General features: G+C 44.5%; 2 protein-coding genes across 4 annotated transcripts in view; one reads left to right on the forward strand and one right to left on the reverse strand.

The window, feature by feature from the left end:
* LOC144152072 (WD repeat and coiled-coil-containing protein-like) overlaps positions 1 to 20,974 on the reverse strand; it is a 50,517-nt gene extending 29,543 nt beyond the window's left edge. For 2 of the 3 annotated variants that reach the window (XM_077683279.1, XM_077683278.1), the window contains exons 1-5: positions 20,783 to 20,974; positions 19,891 to 20,026; positions 6,985 to 7,166; positions 5,679 to 5,802; positions 1,956 to 2,028 (exon numbers count right to left, since the gene is read on the reverse strand). In XM_077683279.1, the coding sequence (XP_077539405.1) occupies positions 1,956 to 2,028; positions 5,679 to 5,802; positions 6,985 to 7,166; positions 19,891 to 20,026; positions 20,783 to 20,837 (570 nt within the window). In that variant the 5' untranslated portion in view covers positions 20,838 to 20,974. The remainder of the gene's footprint in view (positions 1 to 1,955; positions 2,029 to 5,678; positions 5,803 to 6,984; positions 7,167 to 19,890; positions 20,027 to 20,782) is intronic. The other variant, XM_077683280.1, reaches the window with a different exon arrangement.
* A 234-nt stretch (positions 20,975 to 21,208) lies between these two features.
* LOC144152073 (glutathione S-transferase 3, mitochondrial-like) overlaps positions 21,209 to 22,328 on the forward strand; it is a 37,392-nt gene continuing 36,272 nt past the window's right edge. The window contains exon 1 of the mRNA XM_077683281.1: positions 21,209 to 21,308. The gene's annotated coding sequence lies outside the window, so the exon portion shown is untranslated. The remainder of the gene's footprint in view (positions 21,309 to 22,328) is intronic.

Consider the following 22,328-nt stretch of genomic DNA (forward strand, 5'->3'; position numbering starts at 1 on the left):
GTGCAACATCAGGCTAAAGTGAAGGTACGCCGTTATTTACTGATGTGATGTTGGCAGAACATTTTCTGTTGAATTGAGGTGGATTTCAAAAGAGCTGGTTCTACGCCGGTGCTTCTACGTGCTTCACATTTGATGACGCTTTTGCGACCAATTCTAATGCGCACACAAATCTGCAAGCTACCTTTGGTGAAAAAGGGTGCGTATTAGAATCGTGCAAATACGGTAGTACATCGGTCTATAAACCGGCTACAGAGAAGCAATGGTCGTACTAGATAAACAAGAAAGCTATTTGTGGGTTTTCGGGACTCCGGTACACGCCAAGTGGCTCCTATAAGTTGACCATTGGCACCTGCCACGATGGCTGTGGCTCAGGCGTTGTGAGATCAAACCCAAGGATGTGGGTTTGATCCCAGCCGCGGTGGCTGCTTTTTAGATGAGGGCAAAAACCGAAAACGCCCGTGTGTTGAGATTTTGGTGCACGTTAGAGGTACCCGGGAGATCGAAATTAGTCCATAGCCCTCCACTACACCGTGCTTCACAGCCCATGCACAGCTTCAGTGCATTAAACCCCCCCAAAATTTGAAAACTGAAGTTGGCCGATGGGCCCTAGAGCTGGCAGAGCCCTTGGACTTTGTTTCGCCCCAATGCACTGAGGCATGTCACGCAGTGTCCTCCCAAGGCAAGCTTCTGAGTGCACCTCTCAACTAGTGACAAGGCCATTCCCATTTGTGGCAGTTTCCTCTGCCCTAACCATCTTGAGCAGTGGTTCTCAAATAGGGGTCTGCAGTCCCCAGGGGGTCCGCAAGGGCAATTCATGGGTCTGCAATCCCCCCCCAACCCCCCTTGGGAACCTCTTCCATTCATTCCTGCTTTCTGATAAACCTTGCTGGAAATGCAAAAAGGCGGCTTTGCTACATGACTTCTAAGATTAATTCCTCCTCATAGCCCATGTTCTAATGTTGGCTTTTTGCATGACGTGTCAGCTATGCGGAAAAGCCAGACACATAAAAGGCTGGGTCACTCTTAGCTGCAAGAGCAAATTATTTGGCAATGTTACTCACATACGCATAAAAGTCCGACATAAAAAGCGGGAATTGAATAAGTATCTGAGGGACTTGAGTGTCAATCATTTAGCATTATGGTGTGGATCAACGGAGTCTATTATGGGGTCCCTCCTCACTTTTTCGAGCGCGAAAGGGACCAGCGCCACCCTCATGGTTGAGAAACACTGGTCTTGAGTAGCACTGCCTGCTGAGTGGCAAAGCACAGGTGAAGTGTAGAGAAGGCAACTTCAGTCATTCATCTCCTTCCATTTAGAAAAAATAATGAAAGCTTGCAGAACCGGGAAGTGGGTTCTGCTTTGTGGGGAAAAAATTGCCCCCACCTCCCCGAAGGGAATCGTGAGGAAGTGCGAATGCATTTCTTGCGCCGAGAGTACACGGCGTAGTAATTCTGCCATCGCCTTGAGAGGCGCAGTACCGGCGAGGGGGAGCTGTCAGGCGAGGGGAGAGGCGCGTGCCGAGGGTGAGTGCAAACCTAACGGGGGGAGAGGCGCGCCAGCTGCAGAGCATGTGACGTCACGGCGCGAGGAGAGGGGGAGCAGACGCAAAGGCGCCAGCGCGCGGTCACGTGGGAGTGTGACGTCACGGCGCGAGGAGCGGTGCGGGAGCCGGCGCGGGCGCGCGCAGCCACGGCGCGGGAGGCGGAGCGCGCGCGGGTCACGTGGGGTGTGACGTCGCTGCGCCGTTGCTACAGACACTCCTCTCCGCTCCTCGCGCCGTTGCTAGGGGAGAGGAGGAGGAGCGCGGATGACGGCGGATTCAGGGTCGCTTATAAAGTGCATCGCACTTAAAAAAAACGAGTTCTGCACACACTACGGAAGAATGCTTTCCCGGTGATGCTGGCGCAATTCCGTCTGCTACTCGCTGCAGGGTTTTCAGTACGAAGAGACTCACCATGAGTGTCGACTCCGTCGCCAGGATGAGCCTCTTGCCATTTTTGCTCCATGTTCCACACACAAACCTCGACCTGCACAACAAAGCAGGAGAAGAAGACGAGGAAGAGGAGTTTAGTCCAAAATTAAAAGAAGTTTTATGACCAGTGTCCCCCTTTAACAAAAAGAACATAAACAGCAGTTTCTTGTACACTGTTGTCAGTCCTAGGAAGGAAACTTGTGGTCTCGGACAGCGCAAGGCATGAAGATTTAACGTGATTTTTAAACCCTCTTCTGCGTACCACCAGGGCTGTGGTGGTACACACAGTGGTACACAGAGTGGTACATATACCACTATGGGCACGGTGGTGGTACCATCCCCACCTTGCAACTTCTTGTGGGTCCCTTTTCCATGTCAAGCAACCCATGAATTTTATTTTCAAAACACACTAGTGCTGCGGATGTCCCTCCCCACACGCACATGCAGGAATATATCTTAAGGGGAGACACTGCTCTTAAAACAGCTCCCTTGAATTTTTAAGTAAACTCTGCGAAACTTGCCAGCCTTGCTGCTTTTCTTTCCACTGATTTCAAATATGCCACTAATTTTTCAGGTGGTCAATTGGTTCCCAATATAAATAGAGATAATCAGCCATTTTTGGAGGAGCAATAGAAAAAACAGTGTTAGTCATGAACTGTAATCTTTATATTTTCCAATACTATGAATCCTGGTGAATGCAACAAGAGAATCGGTTTTTTGATGCACTCCTTGGAACTAATTTTACAGCTCATTAAACTTTGGTGGCACCAGTGGCAAGGTACCATTTTCAATGCCCATTTCGAACACCAAAGTTTAATGATCTGTAAAATTAGTTCCAAGCAGTGCATCAAAAAACTGATTCTTTTATTGCATTCACCAGGGTTCATAGTATTGGAAAATATGAAGGCTAACACTGTTTTGTCTATTGTTCCTCCAAAATAGGCTAATGATGCCTCATTATTTTGGGAAGTAATTGACTGACTCAAAAAATAATGCCATATTCGAAATCAGTGGGAAAAAAAGCAGCAAGACTGGCAAGTTTCACAGAGTTTACTTGGAAATTAAAAGAAATAGTTTTAAGAGCCATGTCCCCTTTGAATACGGGTTCTGTGAAGGGCCAGGTTTAAGGAAAGGGCATGTCAAGACTAATATCAATGTATAAAAATAGTCGAGACCAAAACTAAACAGAGTGCCAGATAACAAACCCAAGTAGTGGGTGATAGCACGTGTGCAGGGTCAGCGGGCAGCTTCCGGGGTGCCTCAGTACGAGCGCCTTTTTGTCAAGAAAGCAGTATCTCTGCGTCAAGGAGTGCATAGCATTACTTAGGAGTGCATAGGAGTGCATAGCATAGCATTAGGAGTTCATAGCATTACTTAGGTCCCATAATGAATATGAAAAAAGGAAACATAACAGGTACTGTAGAACCCCGCTGATACGTTCCCGGTTCATACGATTTCCTGGTTACTGCACTCTCAATTGGGAACACTAAGCATGCCCCATAGTACGTTTCTTCCCGGACAATACGTTCTGCCCTTGTGTTTTTTTTTTAGATGTAGCAATGAGGTTCCATTGTATATAAAAAAAATCAACTTCAGGGGGGTCATGGCTCTTAAAACAATTTCTTTTAAGTAAACTTTGCCAGACTTGTCAGTCTTTCTGCTTTTCCCCCCCTGATTTCAAAGATGGCATTACTTTTTCAGTTGGACAATTAGTTATCATGATAATTAGAGATAATTAACCATTTTTGGAGGAACAATAGCCAAAACAGTGTTAGTCATAAAACTGTTATTTTGATATTTTTCAATACTATGAACCCCGGTGAACGCAATAAGAGAATCGGTCTTTTGATGCGTCGCTTGGAACTAATTTTACAGCTCGTTAAACTTTGGTGTTTGAAATGGGCACTCGAAATGGTTCCTTGCCACTGGTGCCACCAAAGTTTAATGAGAACTAATCTTAGGAACTAATTGTGCAACTGAAAAAATAATGGCATATTCGAAATCAGTGGGGGAAAAGCAGCAAGACTGACAAGTTTCGCAAAGTTTACTTGAAAATTAAAAGAAGCTGTTTTAAGACCGGTGTCCCCCTTAATGAGAAATTTGTTAATCGCAGCTGTTCACAGTATGTGTACCCGTAACGAAACACTTGTGCTTGAGGCCACCACATGAGAGTGAAAGTTGATCCCCCCATAAAAAATTTAACCAAAACCTGCAGGGTAGTTTCTGAAGGTTTGTTTTATGCCACAGAAAAAGTCTGCAAACCCTTTTAAATGAGGTTTCAGTTATTTATGGGCTGTAGTTACTGAAGCATGTTTGAGAAGCGGTAATTTACAGTTTTCTTATTGGGAATCGCAAAATATTTGCTCCGATTCAACAATATTCACTCAGGTTCACAACTACGTATTCAAACAAAATCATTAGCGTATTTACACGCATAATGAACCCACTCGCGTAATGAACCCTCCCCCCACTTTTCTTCTTGAGAATTTACTCTTTTGTCACTTTGAATAAAAAAATGCAGCGGGGATATGTTTTTTATCTCAGCATGGTTGCTGATGCTGTAGACGATCGCAGTAACTTGATATCAGGCCACAGTACACGCATAAATGCCAAAAATGCATTCCAACAAAAAGAAATCGCAGCAGTAGCCGGAGACGTGAGCGAGAATGCTGTGGCTCACAATTTAAAAATTGCGCGCTTGCGGTGCGCCACCTGCTGAATGCAAAATAAACCTTGCGTCATGAAAATGTTGCGGCGTGCGAACAAAGCGCGAAACGCACTCCGCACTCCTTCCCTGCTCTTTGCCGTTCTGGCCGGTTTTGCGAATAAAGCACTAAACGTACTCCGCACTCCTCTGCTCTAGCTGTTCCGCGACGTCGCCATTACACTCCGTGGTTTTGTTTCTCAGCCGTGTTGCGACCTTTTTTTGAGCTCCTGGTGCGCTCCGTACGATGGGCCAGTACATGAGCTACACAGCCGGTTTTAAACTGAAGGTGGTGCAGCATGCTTTGATGCACATGGAAACAGCGCGGCTGGGCGGCACTTCAGTGTTGACCCAGCACGTGTACGCTATGGGCGAAAACAAGAGGTTTTTGGGCGGTGAACAAGGTCCGCCGTGTGTTTCGTGGGCCCAAAAAAGGGAAGTTTCCGGGTGTGAGAAAAGAAGTTTTGGAGTGCCTTGACGGCACGGAAGACGGTGCGTTGTGGGCCGACTACAAATGTGAAACCGCTAGCGATTTCAGTGAGGAGGACAGCTCCATGGCGATGTTCAGAATAAAAAAGAAAATCCATTACATAATCACCCAGGTGTTTTTACAAAAATGGTAAGGCTCTGACACGCTTCTCTTAGCAACTTTATTGTGTGGAATTTCAACTTTAAAAAAATCTGTTGCAATTTTTTCCCGCATAATGAACCCTCCCCCCAAATTCATGCCGAATTTTCTGGAAAAAAAGTGGGTTCATTACTCGAGTAAATACGGTACTCACTTCGTATTCGCTTCGAAACCAAAAATACCTATTTGCAAGCCCCTAATATTTTTTTTAACCATTGTTATATTCAAAAGCATGCCTCATATGTCATTTCTCTCCCCCCTTGTTCTCACTTGTGGTTCTGTGGGGCGATAAGCAGCACTGTCTGTGATAAGCGTCGCTAACAGAGATCGATGCCAGAGAGAGGAGGTCAGGGGTCAAAGGTCAGGCACTCACCCGGCGAAGGGGGTGATGGTCTTGACTTCCTGCAGCTCAGAGTTTTCCTCGTTGACCACGTAGATACGTGCCGAGTCTTTGAACACCAGGCAGAAGACGTCTCGCTCCGGATGCCAGAGGCACCCTGGGAGGCACGGAAAAACAGGGGCCCCGCTTAGCAACGCGCACACACACTGGCTACGGCACTCCACAGGGACACACACTTTGCACTTTTCTTTTTGTTACTCATGTGGGTGTTGAAAGCAGAATATGGCGTGAAACGTGATTTTGAAGCCTCAAGAGGAAAGTGGTTCAATCACAAAGAAAAGTTTCTAATTGTCCACAAACAACCTCAGAATGCCCCTTATAAGTATGCTTCAAAACTGCAACGACCCTTTACGCTGCTTTCTTCAGCCACTGAGTGTGGAACAAGCTTTGACACTTGCCCTTGCTTCTGAAAACCTTTCAAGTTAGGTTTCGAGGACTTTAACCAAAATATTATATCGGGGCTGATAACTGCACAACCAAAAATTTTTTCCAGGCCCTAATCCAATGGCCACCTGAGCAGTAAAAGCACACGGCTGCCTGGACTGAGGTAATAAATATTAGTAAACATTTATTATTAGATTAATAAGAATTTATTAACAGGTTAATAGGCATTAGCTTCAAATTTCATTCCTCCTACTCCAGGTTTGTAAGGCCACACGAAAAATGCACTTATGAGCATTTAACTAGAAGCAGAACTGATGCAATGATGAAAGCAAATGCACTAAGTGCTCAAGTATAACCACCCCCAAAATATTAAGCAAGCAAACAATACCTCGCAGACATCACCACTGCATGGTTCCATAAAATCAAGTGCAGCTGAAAACAGCAATTCAAAAGCTGAGATGAGTTGACAGGAAATTTTCTTCTATTGACTTATCCTGTCAGGAGGCAAAGGTAAAGTAACAAAGAAAGAAGGAAAGCGTAAACCAAGAGCAGAGCATGCGTACACATCGTACGGATTCAAGGAAGAGCACCTGTCACATACGCAGAGAAGCACAATGGAACGACGTCTGTTTTAAGACGCACTCCCACAATGGGCTCCGACGAGGGGAGCTCGTCAGGCATAGCAGCCAGTCAGGCGTGACGCCTGGGTGTCGTAACCTTGCTTGCTCCTGCTTACGGATAGCAGGTAATACAAGATACGTGGCTCAATGATATTAGCCAAGAATACGCAACACGGGTGGTGGGGTGGGGAAAAAAGAAGAGGAGGGGGCACAGGGTGGAGCCTTGCGGTACGCCCCCTGCCTGCTCGAAGGGCCAAAAGAGCAGCAGTGGTCACCTTGCAGCACGGGCAGTTGGGGCAAAGACAGGACGGCCCACTTGGAGAAGGAGACACACTGGGCGGCCGTGTTCATGCGCCAGATGGAGAGCTCCAGGGAGCCGTCGTCCACGCGCTCCGCCACCACGCTGATCAGGGGCGGCCACTTCTTGGGACTGCTGTAGCATAGCCCGTGCACTGTCCTGCACGTTGCAGCAAAGTTGATGAAAGCAACAGTTGGACGAAAGCGCTTCCTAGCGATGAAAGTTTGCTAACACACGTCATGGAGACTAAAACTCGACAATATGCGAGCACAATAGCCAGATAAAAAGCACTGCAATGACACACTGCTTATAATAAACGAAGCAACCACAACTCCCCTTTGTGAAATCAGCAGTAAATGGGGGCAATGAATGCACCAAAGCAATGGTTATAGCACAGGAATTTTATCACTTATAATAAGCTTTAGAGCAAAAAAAAAAAATAAAGCTCATGTGTGCACATCGACACGGTGCGAATGATTCTTTACAGCTCAGTTTAAAGTTTTAAAAGATTTAAAAGATTTACAGATCTTACAGAACTACAAGTAGAAGTTTGCCCAGAAGAAATTGTGTTTAAAGTGAAGCATGCTAGAGCAATTTCGACAGGTATGATTTTTTTTTTTTGACATGAATGAATTTCCTGTCAAAAAACATCCCGGCCATTTTGGTCTCGAGTAGGCTGTGTGCAAGCTTTTTAAGTTTGGGGTTTTAAGAATTTTGCCTCGCACTGCAAAGACAGCCTATGTTATTGTGATGTGTGTACTAGGGATGGGTGCATAGCGAATTTTCAGTTCGAAGCGAATATGAAATGAACAGTGATTTGGTCGAACAATTTCGAATCGAACCTGTAGTTCGAATAGTGAGCATAACAAATTGCAAATAAAATTGAGCAAACTGTGACCCGACTGGGAATTACAGCTCACATAGACACAGAATTTTGTGAAAATATTACCAGTTGAGCATTTGTTCAGAAATTACATGCACAGCTTTCATTTACTGTATTCACAAATTTTCATCAAGAAATGGTAGTTGTTCTACATGTTGGCTGCTGACATCTCATGCTGTCGAAAACGGCCCTTTTACTCCTCGCCCGTGTGGCAGGAATTAAAAAGTACTTTCGTGCCACTTTGGCCAGGGCTGGGTAAAGTCGGCTGCCATGATTCCTCCACCACTCCCAGAGACCTTGGGTGCACAGGAGCACCCAAGTGGTCTGTCACAGCTCTCGCAATGAGCTGCTGTATTCCCTAGATCCTACTTTGCTCATTTCTAACCAGATACTAAAAGATATAACTACAAAAGTGATGGGTTAGTTTAGAAGATCTTCGATTAGAAGATTTGAATTGAAACGCAAACATTTGTCATCAAAATAGAAAGGTTAAACAGAGTTGGCTCAAGAGTTTTATTGCCACCTAAAAGCTCCGCTAAAAAGAGTATTGCAGCCACTAGTATCCGCGGCCGTAGCCATCCAAAGCACAAGTTACAGGCCACCATTTTGAACAGTATTTCTCTATTCCTTATGGAACCGGCAGTACAAGAGCACTGCCTCGGTGCCACTATGTAGGCAGCGGTGTCCTTAGAGTGCCGCCTTTAAATGGAAAGTGTGATGGCGGCCGAGCACTCGTCGAACCTCTAGGCCAGGCAACAACTTGGCACTGATTACAGTAATGACAGCACAGGGGGGGTCTTGCAACAAGCCTGGAATGAGATCTCCGAATGCTCGAACGGAAAGCTTGGCTTTTGGCTGCCTATTCGGAAGCACCGATTGATTCGAAAATGTCGAATACAGTTGAACGTCGTTATAACGAACACTGATATAGCGAATTATTGGCTATAGCGAACTAAATACAGACTCTGGTTGGTCACGCTTTATTTCAATGACACTTATTCTTTTATAACGAAACTGAAACCGTGAGAGCCGCGCGGTATTGGATATAACGAAGAAATATTTGACAAGGAGGCTGAGACGCTAATTGGAAAAAGCCCCCGTAGTCCTAAACTGCAAAAGTATAAAGGCCCTTTTGTCCATGGACACTATGGAAAACTTCATGCTGCTCAGTGCTGTGAGTATCCACCAGACGAAGATCACATCCTTCATCAAATAAATAAGGATGCAGTCCTGTTTTGTCAAGTGAACTCTGTTCTGTTGTAATTTCACGTACTCATGTTCCGGTTCATTGAGCTCGAAATGCATCAAGGAGAAAGGTAAGGGTCACCTTGTGTATAGTGGGTTTGAAGCCTCAAAACATGCATTCTTGTATCAAGTATTTTTACGCGAGCCAGATTGTCGATTTGCTATAGCCGATTTTTACCTCTAGTGTTATAACGAATATAGGTTATAACAAACTAATTTGCAGTCCCAATACTACATCGTTATGATGCGGTTCAACTGTACATGCATTCGAATCTAAGCGAATAATGAATAGAAAGAGATTCGATTGAATATTCGACAACACTGAATATTCGCCCATCTCTAGTTTGTAAGTGCGGGGAATAGGCCAAAGAAGCTAAATTTTAACCCTGAGATTTGTCACCATCAACTTGGTCAGAGTGCGCTGAACAGAAGTGCCAAATGTAACGCTGTGAACAAGCTAGTATTACACGGCCAGCTCTGACTTGGCCTTGCATCCATATAAGCAGTCTGCCATTTTTCCGTGCAAGTGCGCGCTGATTACTTGAAATGCACGGTTCAAAGTAGCCTTAGTCTTCGACGCCAAAGCATGTCAGGCACTCAATATTACCCAGTAATGCCCACCGTATCATATAACATACGCCATCTTTTGGATTTTTTCGCTGACACCTTGGCCTTTCGACCACCCAGAAATGCCCACTCTATCATTTCTGATCCCTCCTAAGCCTTTGAGAAAAAACTATAGCTCGATAACTGGCCGCATGAAGTTCCAAATGCAGTTTGAAAGATGTATTCCTTCATCGTAAGGGCACCCGGCTGGTCTACGCCTACTTTCAATGGGTGTATGATACACTTTTTGTGGAGTATGTGATACCATATAAACCTACTTAATATGTAGGTATGCATATAAGATGTTAAACAGGTATATGCTACATTATACACCTACATTATATATGTGGGTGTATGTACACTTTTTATGCGTTTATCATACAATATGCGTTTATGATACACCACGTTTCCCGACGACACCGCCACATGTACTGATAATAAATGTTTTAGAGCCAAACTAGAAAAAAATATTCTCACTCAAGACTAACCTTCAAGTTCTACTACTGTAACATATATTTTGTGTAAGATGTATTGTTCAACTTAATCAGTGTGTGCTCCTTCGACCTATTGTTAACTCTGTAAAATTATGTAACACTTATTTTGCGATGTTCCTACCTTAGCCAATGTTTCAAACTCTAGTGCCTTTGTATATATACTTCTGTTTTTCTGCTTGTTTTTTGTGTTTTTAACAATATCTTGGTTCATTTGTATTTCTGCAAACAATGTTTCATGACCTCCCCCCCCCCTTATGTAATGCCTTCGGGCATTTAAGAGTATAATAAATGAAATGAAATTAAATATGTAATTGTATAACTGTGGGAGAAAAAAATTGTTCGGCGTGTTTCTTTGCTGTTTGAGTCACAATCTATAATGTAATCAATAATTAGAATTTTATATATTGTTTTCATTGTTTGGGCATTGCAGGGATAACAAGCAACTGAAAAACTAAGGAAGTGGTTTTTAAAGGTCCAGATTTCAAATTACCCGCTCCTTCTGTGATAGTAATATGACGAATCAAGAGCTCGGTGACATACTTATGGGTGTTGTAGCTTAATTTAAAATGGGCATTCAGAACGCTGAACTGGCACCAAGAGGCCCAGTCAGTAAATGGTGAGTAATCCTTGCACAGCATTTCACCCTCTAGTAACTCTACGCTGTGCAACGATCAATGTAAATACAATTTTCATTTTTTGCTCAGACAGCAAAACTGACAAGAGTTGGATGACTTGTACATGCTCCTCAGAAGGGTATTTGTTCACAATTTTTTTTATTTCAAATGCTGTCTTGCGGTCGCGAAGGGCACTCAATGAGTTTTGCCTCATCATCAGCATCAGCATCGTCATTATCACCACCACCACCACCACCACCACCATTACCACCACCAGCCTATCTACACCCACTGCAGGGCAAAGGCCTCTCCCATTATTCTCCGGTTATCCCGGCCCTGTGCTAACTGCGACCAATTTATCCCCGCAAACTTCTTGATCTCATCTGCCCATCTAACTTTCTGCCGCCCCCTGCAACGCTTGCCTTCTCTAGGGATCCACTCTGCTACCCTGAAAGACCAATGGTTATCTTGCCTTCGCATTACATGCCCTGCCCACGTCCATATCTTCTTCTTAATTTCTACTAGTATGCCCTAAACACGCGTTTGTTCCCTGACCCACTCCGCTCTCTTCTTGTCCCTTAATGTTACACCTATCATCTACGATTCCATTGCTCGCTGAGTCGTGCTCAATTTAAGTTGAACCCTCTTACTGAGCCCCCCAGTTTCTGCCCCGTAGGCGAGTACCAGTAAGATGCAGCTGTCATACCTCTCTTCTTCAGGGACAATGGTATGCTGCCATTTATTATCTGAGAATGCCTGCCGAATGCACCCCACCCCGTTCTGATCCTTCTAATTACCTCATAGCCGTTCATTAATCACATTACTGTAATGTTGCTTTCAATGTAAGACAAAAAATTTCAAACCTAGATTCCGCAATACTATTTTAATCTGCAAATGTCGCTGTTGAAATTAGCCAATTGTTGGAATTAGTCCTACGGCATCATAAGTATGAGAAAGCATCTGGTGAGCTGCCTGTCTTTCCTATGCTTTCTTATTATATAACTTTGCTGCATAGGCGTGCACAGGCTCCCGTATGAGAGGGGTCAATTTTAATTGATACCCCCCTCCTCTCCCTAGAAAATTACCTCTGCATTGCACAAAGACGTGCAATGCTAATGTAATGATGATGGCGCTTGAAATCATTAAATTTAGGAAGTCAGAATTATAGCTGTGCGGTTGCGTTCTCATTTAAAAAATGGGGCGCATCAAAGGTGTTTAGTAATCACGCGAAGAGGAAAACTCCAACACATCCGAAGTGTCACAGGTGAGGTTTAAAAACTATTGACTATACTATCAACTTACAAATTCTTGTGAGATCACAAGAAATATCCGCGCATTGCTGGACGGGCTCACTCCACCATTAAGGGGACATGGCTCTTAAAGGAGCCATGAAGAGAAAACACAAGTTTGGTTCATTCAAAAGATTGCCTCGTTAGAATCGTACTGACACCACTTTTAACGTAAACTTCGGTCGAATAAGCCACATAATTAGGAAAAAAGGAAATGGCCATGCGACCCACTAGCTCATTTCCCGCAACAGAACCTATGATGTCACACGAGACAGCTCTGCGATTGGCGGAGGGCGGCAAAAGCAAACGAAAATTAGGCAGAGTGTAAGCCTGCCGAACGAGCTATTTGCCTTAAATTTAGGGCACATTCTTTTTAAAGCCGTAAGAATGGTGGTAAGTGTAAGTTACGAAAGCACATGTAAACATAGAAGTACCGCTGCGTACTGCTGCTGTTGGTACTGCGCGCACTATTCTTGTTTAGCTGCACAGGACTGCGGGGCTTTGGGGTTGTCTCAGACGACACTGGCCGATTGATTGACGCGACGGTGTCTTACGTGAACATATTTGTCGATCGAGCAGTATGTTTCACGAAACGATTTTCTCCCAGAACGAAAAAAAAAGGCAGAAAACGACACGCCATGGTATGGTGGCGCCATCTAGGTTGAGTAACGTAAACAAACGCACGAATACCTCGATACCAACTCTGCCGTACAGGGTGGAGACACCCTTTGAACGGTCACGTGCCGCTGCGATTGGGTCAACATACTCAGCGCGTTGTTCGTTTCGTTTCCCACGCGACCCAGCAACGCGAAACAGATAGGTTGATTCAAACTTTGCCAGTTAACCGCGTTGCGGCGATACTTTTAGCACGATTTTGATACAATGACTTGCTTCGGCGGCGAGCGAGCGATCCAAAATGGCGGCCCCAGCGTGTACGTGTCTCTACCCTGTACGGCGGACGCGCGAATCAAGGGATCCTAGGCTGCAGAGCGGTCTGTGATGTCATTGCAGCTACGAAAACACACGATTTAGCGGGAAAATCAAAATTTTAACATAAATTGATTAATTTCTCAGTGAATAAAGCAGTGTTTGCATTCGAACAAGCGCTGGGGGCACTACAAAACACGAAATCTTTCGAATAACACAAACTTGTATTTTGTCTTCATGGCTCCTTTAAAACAACTTCTTTTAATTTGTAAGTAAACTCTGTGAGACTTGTCAGACTTGCTGATTTTTTCCCACTGATTTCAAATACGGCATTATTTTTTGAGCAAGTCAATTAGTTCCCAAGATAATTAGAGATAATTAACCATTTTTGGAGGAACAATAGACAAAACAGTGTAGGCATAAAACTGTAATCTTTATGTTTTCTCATGAGTGCAATAGGATAATCTGTTTTTTGAGCATCACTTGGAACTAATTTTACAGCTCATTAAACTTTGGTGTTTGAATTGGGCATTCATAATGGTTCCTTGCCACTGGGGCCACCAAGGTGTAATGAGCTGTAAAATTAGTTCCAAGCAGTGAATCAAAAAACTGATTCTCTTACAGCACCTCACAGGGTTCATAAAATTGGAAAACATAAAGATAGATTACAGTTTTACGCCTACACTGTTTTGTCTACTGTTCCTCCAAAACTGGCTAATTATCTGTCATTATCTTGACAACTAATTGACTTGCTCAAAAACCAATGCCATATTTGAAATCAGTGGGGGAAAAGCAGCAAGACTGACAAGTTGCACAGAGTTTACTTAAAAATTGAAGGAAGCTGTTTGAAGAGCAGTGTCCCATAAAAGCACAAGACGGAATATCTTTTAACTTAGAGTACCCAATTCAGGCTGCAAATTAACGTCAACTGTCTAGGAAGCGTCAACATGCACTAGGATTTCATACACGAAGATGCTTTTATTTTGCTTAGACAAAAAAAATGCACTTTCCCGGCTGGCAGGTATCTCGTGGAAGTGATAACCAAATCCTGTTTTTTGCTGTCACGTAAGTTTAAAACGAGTGACTCGTCAACATTGTTTAGCGCATTCGAGTTCTAATAATGACGGCGTTAATTTGCAACAACATCAAAGGCTATTCTGGATGTAACAGTGCGTGGTTCAGGCAAGTTCAGTGACTTGCAACACGCAATGCAAACCAAAAACACAGCTGAGATCGATCGAGTGATTCGAGTTGGGTTCATACGAGCTCAATTTGCATTCTGGGTATTGTGAAAATTCACTCTGGTTATGATCAAGAAAGTATGAAAAAGTTCACTAGAGTGTTTGTTTACTGCATAGGCACAAAATACTTCAACACATATATCTAAGCCAATCCAAAGGAACCCAACAAAGAAATTCAACAACCAGTCTAACAATTTTCTTTAGTAGCCTATTACAACTAGTTTTTTTTTTTTTGCTTTTTTAACGCAGCCTAATTAGTACCCAGTTTTCTCTATTTGCTTTAGAAGCTTCTCAATGTTCTGTCTTGGATCAGGCAGCCTACACTTTCTACTTTCCACCCATCTTCAGCTCCAACAGAGATTGCGGGGACAACGAAACTGAGAAACAATTTCAAGCTGGAGCATCACACTCTACATCGGCATTATGAGGCCCACCGTGGTGGAAGGGCAATGGATCAAATTACACCCCCTCAGGATCTAAAACGTGCATTACAATCTTGTCCACCCAGGCACATTTGTTTCTCGCTTCCATTTAAAAAATGGCTATCGCGGCCAGAAATTACACCTGTGACTTCGTACTAACCACTACACAGCTGCAGTGGGCGGCGTTGAAGTTGAGCCGGCAAACCCCTACAAAAGGGATCTCTGTACATGGTAATACAACCACACGATTGCAAGGGTTTCTATCCTTAAAGGTTTGCCCCTTGACACATAACAAACAAGCATTTCGTATTTGGAAGCGAACTCGGGTGGGAGACATCTTAGCTCAAATTAAGAGAAAGAAGGAAGTTGGGCTGGGCATGCGCTGCATTAGACTGACCAATGGACCGCTATCAGTTTTTGTTTTCATTACAAGCAAGCCATATAATTCAGCTATCTTTCAATGTGTACAAGCTGATACAGTAAAAATGTTGATCAACTCTTTAAAATTCATGCAGGTGCTGCTCTGGCTAACGTCTATTTATTACTACAGTTGAACCCCTTTATAAGAGACACGTACCGGGAAGCAGTTTCTGTCTCTTATACGAGATGTCTCTTATAAGCAGGGAACCATGTTTTCACTTACTAATCAGACCCTAGTTCAATGTGGGCACCGTATGACTAAAATAAGCTCAAAAGAATGCTACAGCATGTTTCAAGAGTCATTCTAATTTATGTTTGGCCCCAGAATTTATGAAACTTTGTTTGCTTCATGACTGTATTTACTGTTTTTGACAACCGATTCTACAAGCTTTCTTTCCTTTCACTGTTTGTGGAAGATGAATCGTAGATGTTGAGTTCACAAGCCTGATGAATAGCCAGGGCGCAAAGCTTCTTCCGCTGTGTGCTCAGGCTATTCATTATGCTTGCAGGACTCAACATCTGCAGTGCTTCTTGATTGGGAGCTACGCGAGTGGGAGAGCCCACATGTGCAGTCGTGCTCCAATGGATGGCAGTAAGCTTCAACCACTTCTGCAAGTTGCATTTCCATTGGCAGGGCTTCTCATCGTCATTTCATAGCTGACTGAACCACTGTGTGTTTGCTGAAGTTATAATAAATAGCGACTGCAGGTGTCTGTCATCCACCTGTGTTTCCACAATGGAAACAACTGCAAGTAGTGACTGGTGGCTCTGCATCTGAAGTTAAAATGTCTGTTACAAAGCAAGATTATTGATTAAACTTCAAGGATGACTTGTCCCTTATAACCAATCTTCTACATCCAATGTCTGTTATAAAAGAGGTCAATTTAATGGGAAAGATAGGGCAGCCAACCATGTGGGTGAATAGTGTCTCTTATACCCATTTGTCTCTTACATCAGTGTCTCTTATAACGAGGTTCAACTGTATTCTTCTTATTATTATGGCTGTGTCTAATCTCACGGCAGCCGTGAGAATTACCTCCGGGAAATTCTCACGGCAGTTTCCATAAAAGCTGGCTGGCCTAAAATGTGCTCAATAATATTACGTCCCAATGCAACATAACATAACATAAACCTCACCGGACCTACCGTAACCTAATCGAATGCGTCATAACCTACCCAAATCCAGCCCAACTGCAACAACCCTATCTAACCGAGCCCAACGACACAGAACACAACCTATATTAAACATAATTCAACCCATTCTAGAAGTCCTGTGCGTCGATCTTTAGATATAGTAAAAACCAGGGTAAAAAAAGTAATGACAAAATCACGATGACGGAAAAGTTCTGAAAGCCAAAAAAAAAAAAAAACATCGCAATGGTGGACTCGAACCTGAGCCTTCTTGTTTAAAACCAAGTACTATACCACAGCGCTACAAGGGCAGCTGGAAGTACAGCGTTTTAGGGAATATTTATCCCATAGAATCTCCACATAGCGCGCTTAAGCCAATGAGAGGCAACTGCTGTGAGAAATTTCTGATGGTAATTCTCACGGTTGCCAGGATAATAGACACTACCAATTATTACTCTTATGTTTATTGTTATTTTACCTGTTATAAGGTACAGGCTGTTTGGGGGTCTGCCTATTTTTCAGACTGACCCATTATCATATTATGTGAAATTCTTATATTGAACAAGCTGGAATACCTCGGATGAAGCAAGCCACTAATAACTTTTACTCCTCAAAGCATCTGCATCTGCCTTAAATTTGCAAATAATGTATGACACCAAGCTGCGCTGCACAGCCATAAGATTCAGTTCTTCGGATATTAGTGCAGTGGAATTAGTGGCAATGCCAGTCACGTACCGGGATTGATACCAATGTATAATGACGACGATGTGATGCTGGGTGTAGTGCAGCGCGCTATATGGTAGTTCAGCATGACCTAATTTGGCACGTCCACAATGTCAAGAAATTTCCTAAGTAGACCACGAGGTATCTCGTCACACTGCTACGTCAAACTAACAATTTGATGAACTATAACTAACTATGTGAGTTATTTTACCACATTGCAAGTGAACACAGTTCTATCAATTTGTTGCTTGCAACAATGTACAAGTGCATGTAATATCACATGTGCATAGACAAGGTGCTCAAGTACTGGCCTCCTCAGCCCTGTCGCAATTACAGTAAATTGTACGAGGGAAAAGCAACTGTACATATACAGACCTCCCATCACATAATTGCTATTATCTCAGGAAGTTACGCACGTGTCTACTATCTGAGTGCATTCACTGCCCATGTGTCAATGCAAAAATACGTTCTAGTGCAATCAAGTGAAGGATAGACTAGCAGAATTCAATTTCACACTTATTTCCTGCAAACAGACATTTCCCATAGGCAATTATTTCACCTTTGAGAGTATGCGGTGGAGTTAGCGGCGTGCCTCAGGGGAGCGTCTTAGGACCCATTCTTTTTCTTGAGTATGTGAATGATATCACCACTGCTGTGTGTCCTGGTGTTCAAATAAGGTTGTTTGCTGACGATTGTTTGATTTTCAAAAAGTGACATGCCAGAACGACCAAATTTTTTTAAATAGTAGTCTACCAAAAATTCACGAATGGTGCACAACATGGTCGATGTCCCTGAACTCTCAGGAAACTGTGCTGCTTTGCATAACCAATAAAATACAACCATTCTTATTCACACATAAAATTCATAACGACAGCGTAACAGAAGCCACAGAATACAAATATTTAGGATTGACAATCACGAACAAAGCTACGTGGTCCTCGCACATAGAAAAAATTTGTACAGCAGCAACGCAGCAACCCAGCTTACTTAGACACAAATTAAAAAACGTGCCATCCGATGCAAAGTTTCTTGCCTAAAAAACTTTTCCGTCTGCCTAAAATTGAATATGCGAGCGCAGTTTGGGATCCGTACTTTCAAAAAGACAAGCACAGGCTAGAGATGGTACAGAGACAGGCAATTCGTTTCATATGTAACAAATATCAGAGGACAGATTCCCCGTCATCCATAATGCTGGAAAAAAATATTCCAACCCTACAGCAGCACAGGAAAATAGCCTGACTCAGATTTTATTTTTGCTCTATCACAACAAACTGAACGTGAATGCGCGCGCATATATGCAACCATTTTTGTCGCGCACATCGAGAAATCGGCATGCATGTAATTTACTTCCCTACCAAATGCGCACTAATCTTTATGCACTAACCATTGATGATTGGAATTCACTGTCTGAAAAAATTCTTTCATCACAATCTGCAAGGGGTTTTGAAAATGCACTACTCACTGATTTAGGAATGCACTGATAGCTCTTGTCACTTTTTTTTTGTTTGTTTGTATAGTCTTTTCTTTTTTCATTTTCCAAATGAGAGAACATTGATTTGCGCACTCAGGGTATTTTGCGGGTAGAGTTCCTTTCTATTTGTCTCCTTTGCATTTTCCTGCTTTTTATGTAATTGAAATGTACTATATATATTTCTATATGTACTGATGTACCCAACCTGCATGGTCCTTCATGACCGCAGTATACTGTCAAGAAACAATAAAAATGCCAGTCACGTATGGTCATTGATACTGATGTATATGATGATGATGTGATGCTGGGTGTAGTGCAGTGCGTTATATAGTAGTTCAGCATGGGCTAATATGGCACGTCCACAATTATCAACAAACTCCCAAAGTAGACCACGAGGTATCTCATCACACTAACTGAAGTCTTGCAAGTTCTCAGTCCCTTTCTTTCACATATCAACACTTCCATCTTACAAAATAAGATTTGTATTTAAATGCGTACAGTTGCACAACACGACAGCGTACCCAACTGATTCTTGAAGGTTCAAACTGCAGTGACAAAAACCTGAAAGGTGCTGTCAAATTTTCATCAACAGAAGTACACGAGCAACCTTAAGTGTTCAAATGCGTATTATAATACATTGTTATGTTTATTGTAGGCTTAGGAGTTAAACTGCAGCTTTATAAGTTTGATTAATTTATCATGCACATCCTTCCGCGCCCAGCCACCAACATTTAAGCGTTCATTCAACATAATTCGGAAGCAGCACGAAAATGACAAGACCTACAATACCCCTGGAGGAGATACTTTCCCGCACGACGCTCTGTATTGCGGCAAAGTACGCTTTCCGAAACTACGCGGCCTTTCGTCACGGAACGCCGCCGTCGGTTTAATCCAGCCACATAAATAGGCAGCCCCGTTAAACACCACATTTGCAAAAAACGGCATCTGATCATCACGCTCAAACCACCGTGTGATTCTCTTTCGAGGAGAGCCGATAACACGTCCGCCAGCTCACGCTCTATAGCGGTCATCGATATGCGATTTGAGATATCGATCCGTGCAGAAAAGAAAAAAAAAAGAGGAGGAAAAGAAACGACGCGAGATAGCTTACAACATCCATGAGGTTGTGTTTTTTATAGCCCACAGCGAATAAAATCTGTCCCATAAATTATTCAGTGCTTGCGTACGCGTGCCAATATGCGCGCTTCGGACGCGAACAGGGAAGCAAATATGATCCCGCGAGGCGTACTTCGCACTAGCACTGGAAAAAAAAAAAAGAAAAGAAAACTCGGCTCACTTTGCCGTATTTCGCATTCCTGCGGCTAGGAATACATACACGCAATAGTTCTTAAAAATGTAAGTGCGGTAAGTATGCTCTGCACCCAGGTGCAGCGTTGAAGAAAGTGGGTCAACTTGCCTGAACAAGCCGAGTACCTGGTGGCGGCAGAAGTGGACCTGGTGGTGACTGGTCGACGAGTTCTTGGGCGGTTGCAGTGGGGTTATGAATACACAGTCACCGTCGGCCCAAATCAGCCCCACTGTGCAGTAGAAACCTGGCGGTGCGGGGCCCGAGGAAGAGAGGGAAACGAAAGCAGGCGACAATATAAATCGATGGAACACAAAGCCCGTCTCGCGTACGCGCGCCGCGCGGCCGGAGCAAAGCGCATGTATATATGGAAAGGTCGACGTAATACTCCTCCCTCGGGCACGAAGGATGCGGTCCCGAGGCGACCGCAGAGATGGTCGCGAGCTCGGTTTTGCAACCGCGAGCGCTGCGTGCATTAGGTGTAAGCGCCGACATCGCGATCGTGTAGCACCCTTCTTCGGTGTGTCGCAAAGGTTCGGAGCGCTCGACCCTCTCGAAACCAAGAACCGCGCACGCGGGCCGTCGACGAGGGATAACGGTACGTGCTTCGGAGTACGCGGTGAGGAGCAAACGCAACGCGAGAAGCGTTCCTCGCAGCGCCCGATGTAGCGGGGAAAGACGCGATTGCTTCAATGGAGTCGAGCGCGCGAGCGACCCGTCCCACCCGTGTAGAGAAGATGAGCTCCGGGCCTTTTCTCGGCGACCCGCTCCTTCTCCGCGTTTTCCTCCCTCCCCGTGAGTCCGGGGCCGAAATCTCCGCGAGCCATTGCTGCATACGCGGGCTCCCGCGTGCGCTGGCTGGGAGGCGCGTGCGAGGACGGCGTCGCGCGTTTGACAGGAGGGCTGGGCGAACGTAAAGCGATTAGAAAGACATACGCAATGCGACCGGGCGGCGCGCGCGCGGGTTCGCGGCCGCCGTGCAGCATGCGAAGAAAGTACTAACAGCTTTTCAGGGCATTGCATCCAGTCCGCCTGATCCTACAGCGCGACAGCTCCATCCTTCCTTGGGCCGGGGTCACATTCCTCGTCGACACATCGCACGATCGAAGCGATTAAAAATCTCCAAAATCCGGAAGGACCGCAGTCCGCAGTCCCACTGGGATGCCCCACGGCGTTTCCCCCGTCCGCCGCCAGATGTCGCGTCAGAAAAGGCCACTTCTTTTTCTTACCATCTAAGGCTAGCACAAATAATCAAAATGTTAACTTGAAAAATATATTCTTCTCATTTAAGTGGCTTATAAAATTTTGGGAGGTAGTTGATGAATAGGTTCATTTTTAGCCGCACACTAGCGCCAGCTTGCGTCGTCCTTCGAAGGCTAATTGTCCTCGCTTCCGTTGTTACGATCATTACAGTCTCTTTACTCCCTGTTCTGTGTTACAGTCCTTCCAGTCCTGTGTTGTTATTCGCTTGTGTTGCGAAGGCCTGACGCGACGTTCGTCTCCAAGTACCGTTTTGCTGTCATCGCTACGTAAGTTCAGAGCCCAATACTTGCCATCTCCGCGTGAATTTGTCGGATTCGTAGTCGAGCGTAAAGTCCCTTTGAAATGAGAGCTCGTGCGGCGCCTTCATGACGCCTTGCGTTGGTCCAATGGGGTAGGCGGGGCCGTGAGCGCGTTTGTTTTCAAAAACACGTGCGTGATTTTGAACAGCGCGAGGCTTTGCGTCGAAACAACTGCGCGTAACGTAACCTCGTTGATTACTCCCCTGACAACTGTCCTGTGTACCATAAGAGCAAGGTTCGACCGCATGCAATCATGCAATATCGCGTATGAAGTGCTTCAGCACCCATCCCCCATATCAGCTAGTGGTAAGGCTCAAAGATGTTTTCCGTAGACGTGTAATACCGGCTCAGTTGTATCTGCGTACGCTGAAAGCGGGCTTTTCTTTCATTCTTAGTGGCTTTTTGTGCAAAGAATTCAAAGTGCAGCCCTATGGGGATGTTGTTTGTGTCCGTAGAAAATGTCCGTTCTGTTACGTTCCTTTTCGGTGCATCCAATTATTGGCGCGAGTGCTTTCGTTTTCAAATTTGCAAAAAAGAATATTACGGGCGTGACATTAGGAACTTAATTGCACCGCGGATGAAGGGAACTTGAAAGCTTTATTTTCACTCTTCTCACTTAACAAAAAGTTAACATTCAGCAAAAAGTTCACCAGTCCACAGTTTTTCGTTCACAGTTCACAGTTTTTCGTGTTTGTTGAATTCCCCCCTTCGTTGTGCCGCCGTTGCGCGTTTCACGTCAAAATGTCACAAACTAGGCGCGTACACGTCCGATTTTGCCCTGTTTGGAGCTGCCATTGTGCGATGAGGCAGGTCGGATGTGCGCTGTGTCCTACGTGAGGGAATACGAAACGCAATGGGTATCCGAGATTGCGTAACCTTGCGCTGATATCGCCTGATTGCGGAGCGGCGTCGGATATCGAATGCGCATTCCTACGAAGTGTTGGCTGAAAAATAAGCGGACTACCCAGAAAAGAACGGCGGGTTAGG

The sequence above is a fragment of the Haemaphysalis longicornis genome, unplaced genomic scaffold (assembly GCF_048455015.1).
Source record: "Haemaphysalis longicornis isolate Haplotype H1 unplaced genomic scaffold, Haemaphysalis longicornis Haplotype H1 scaffold_9, whole genome shotgun sequence".
Classification (NCBI taxonomy): Eukaryota; Metazoa; Arthropoda; class Arachnida; order Ixodida; family Ixodidae; genus Haemaphysalis; species Haemaphysalis longicornis.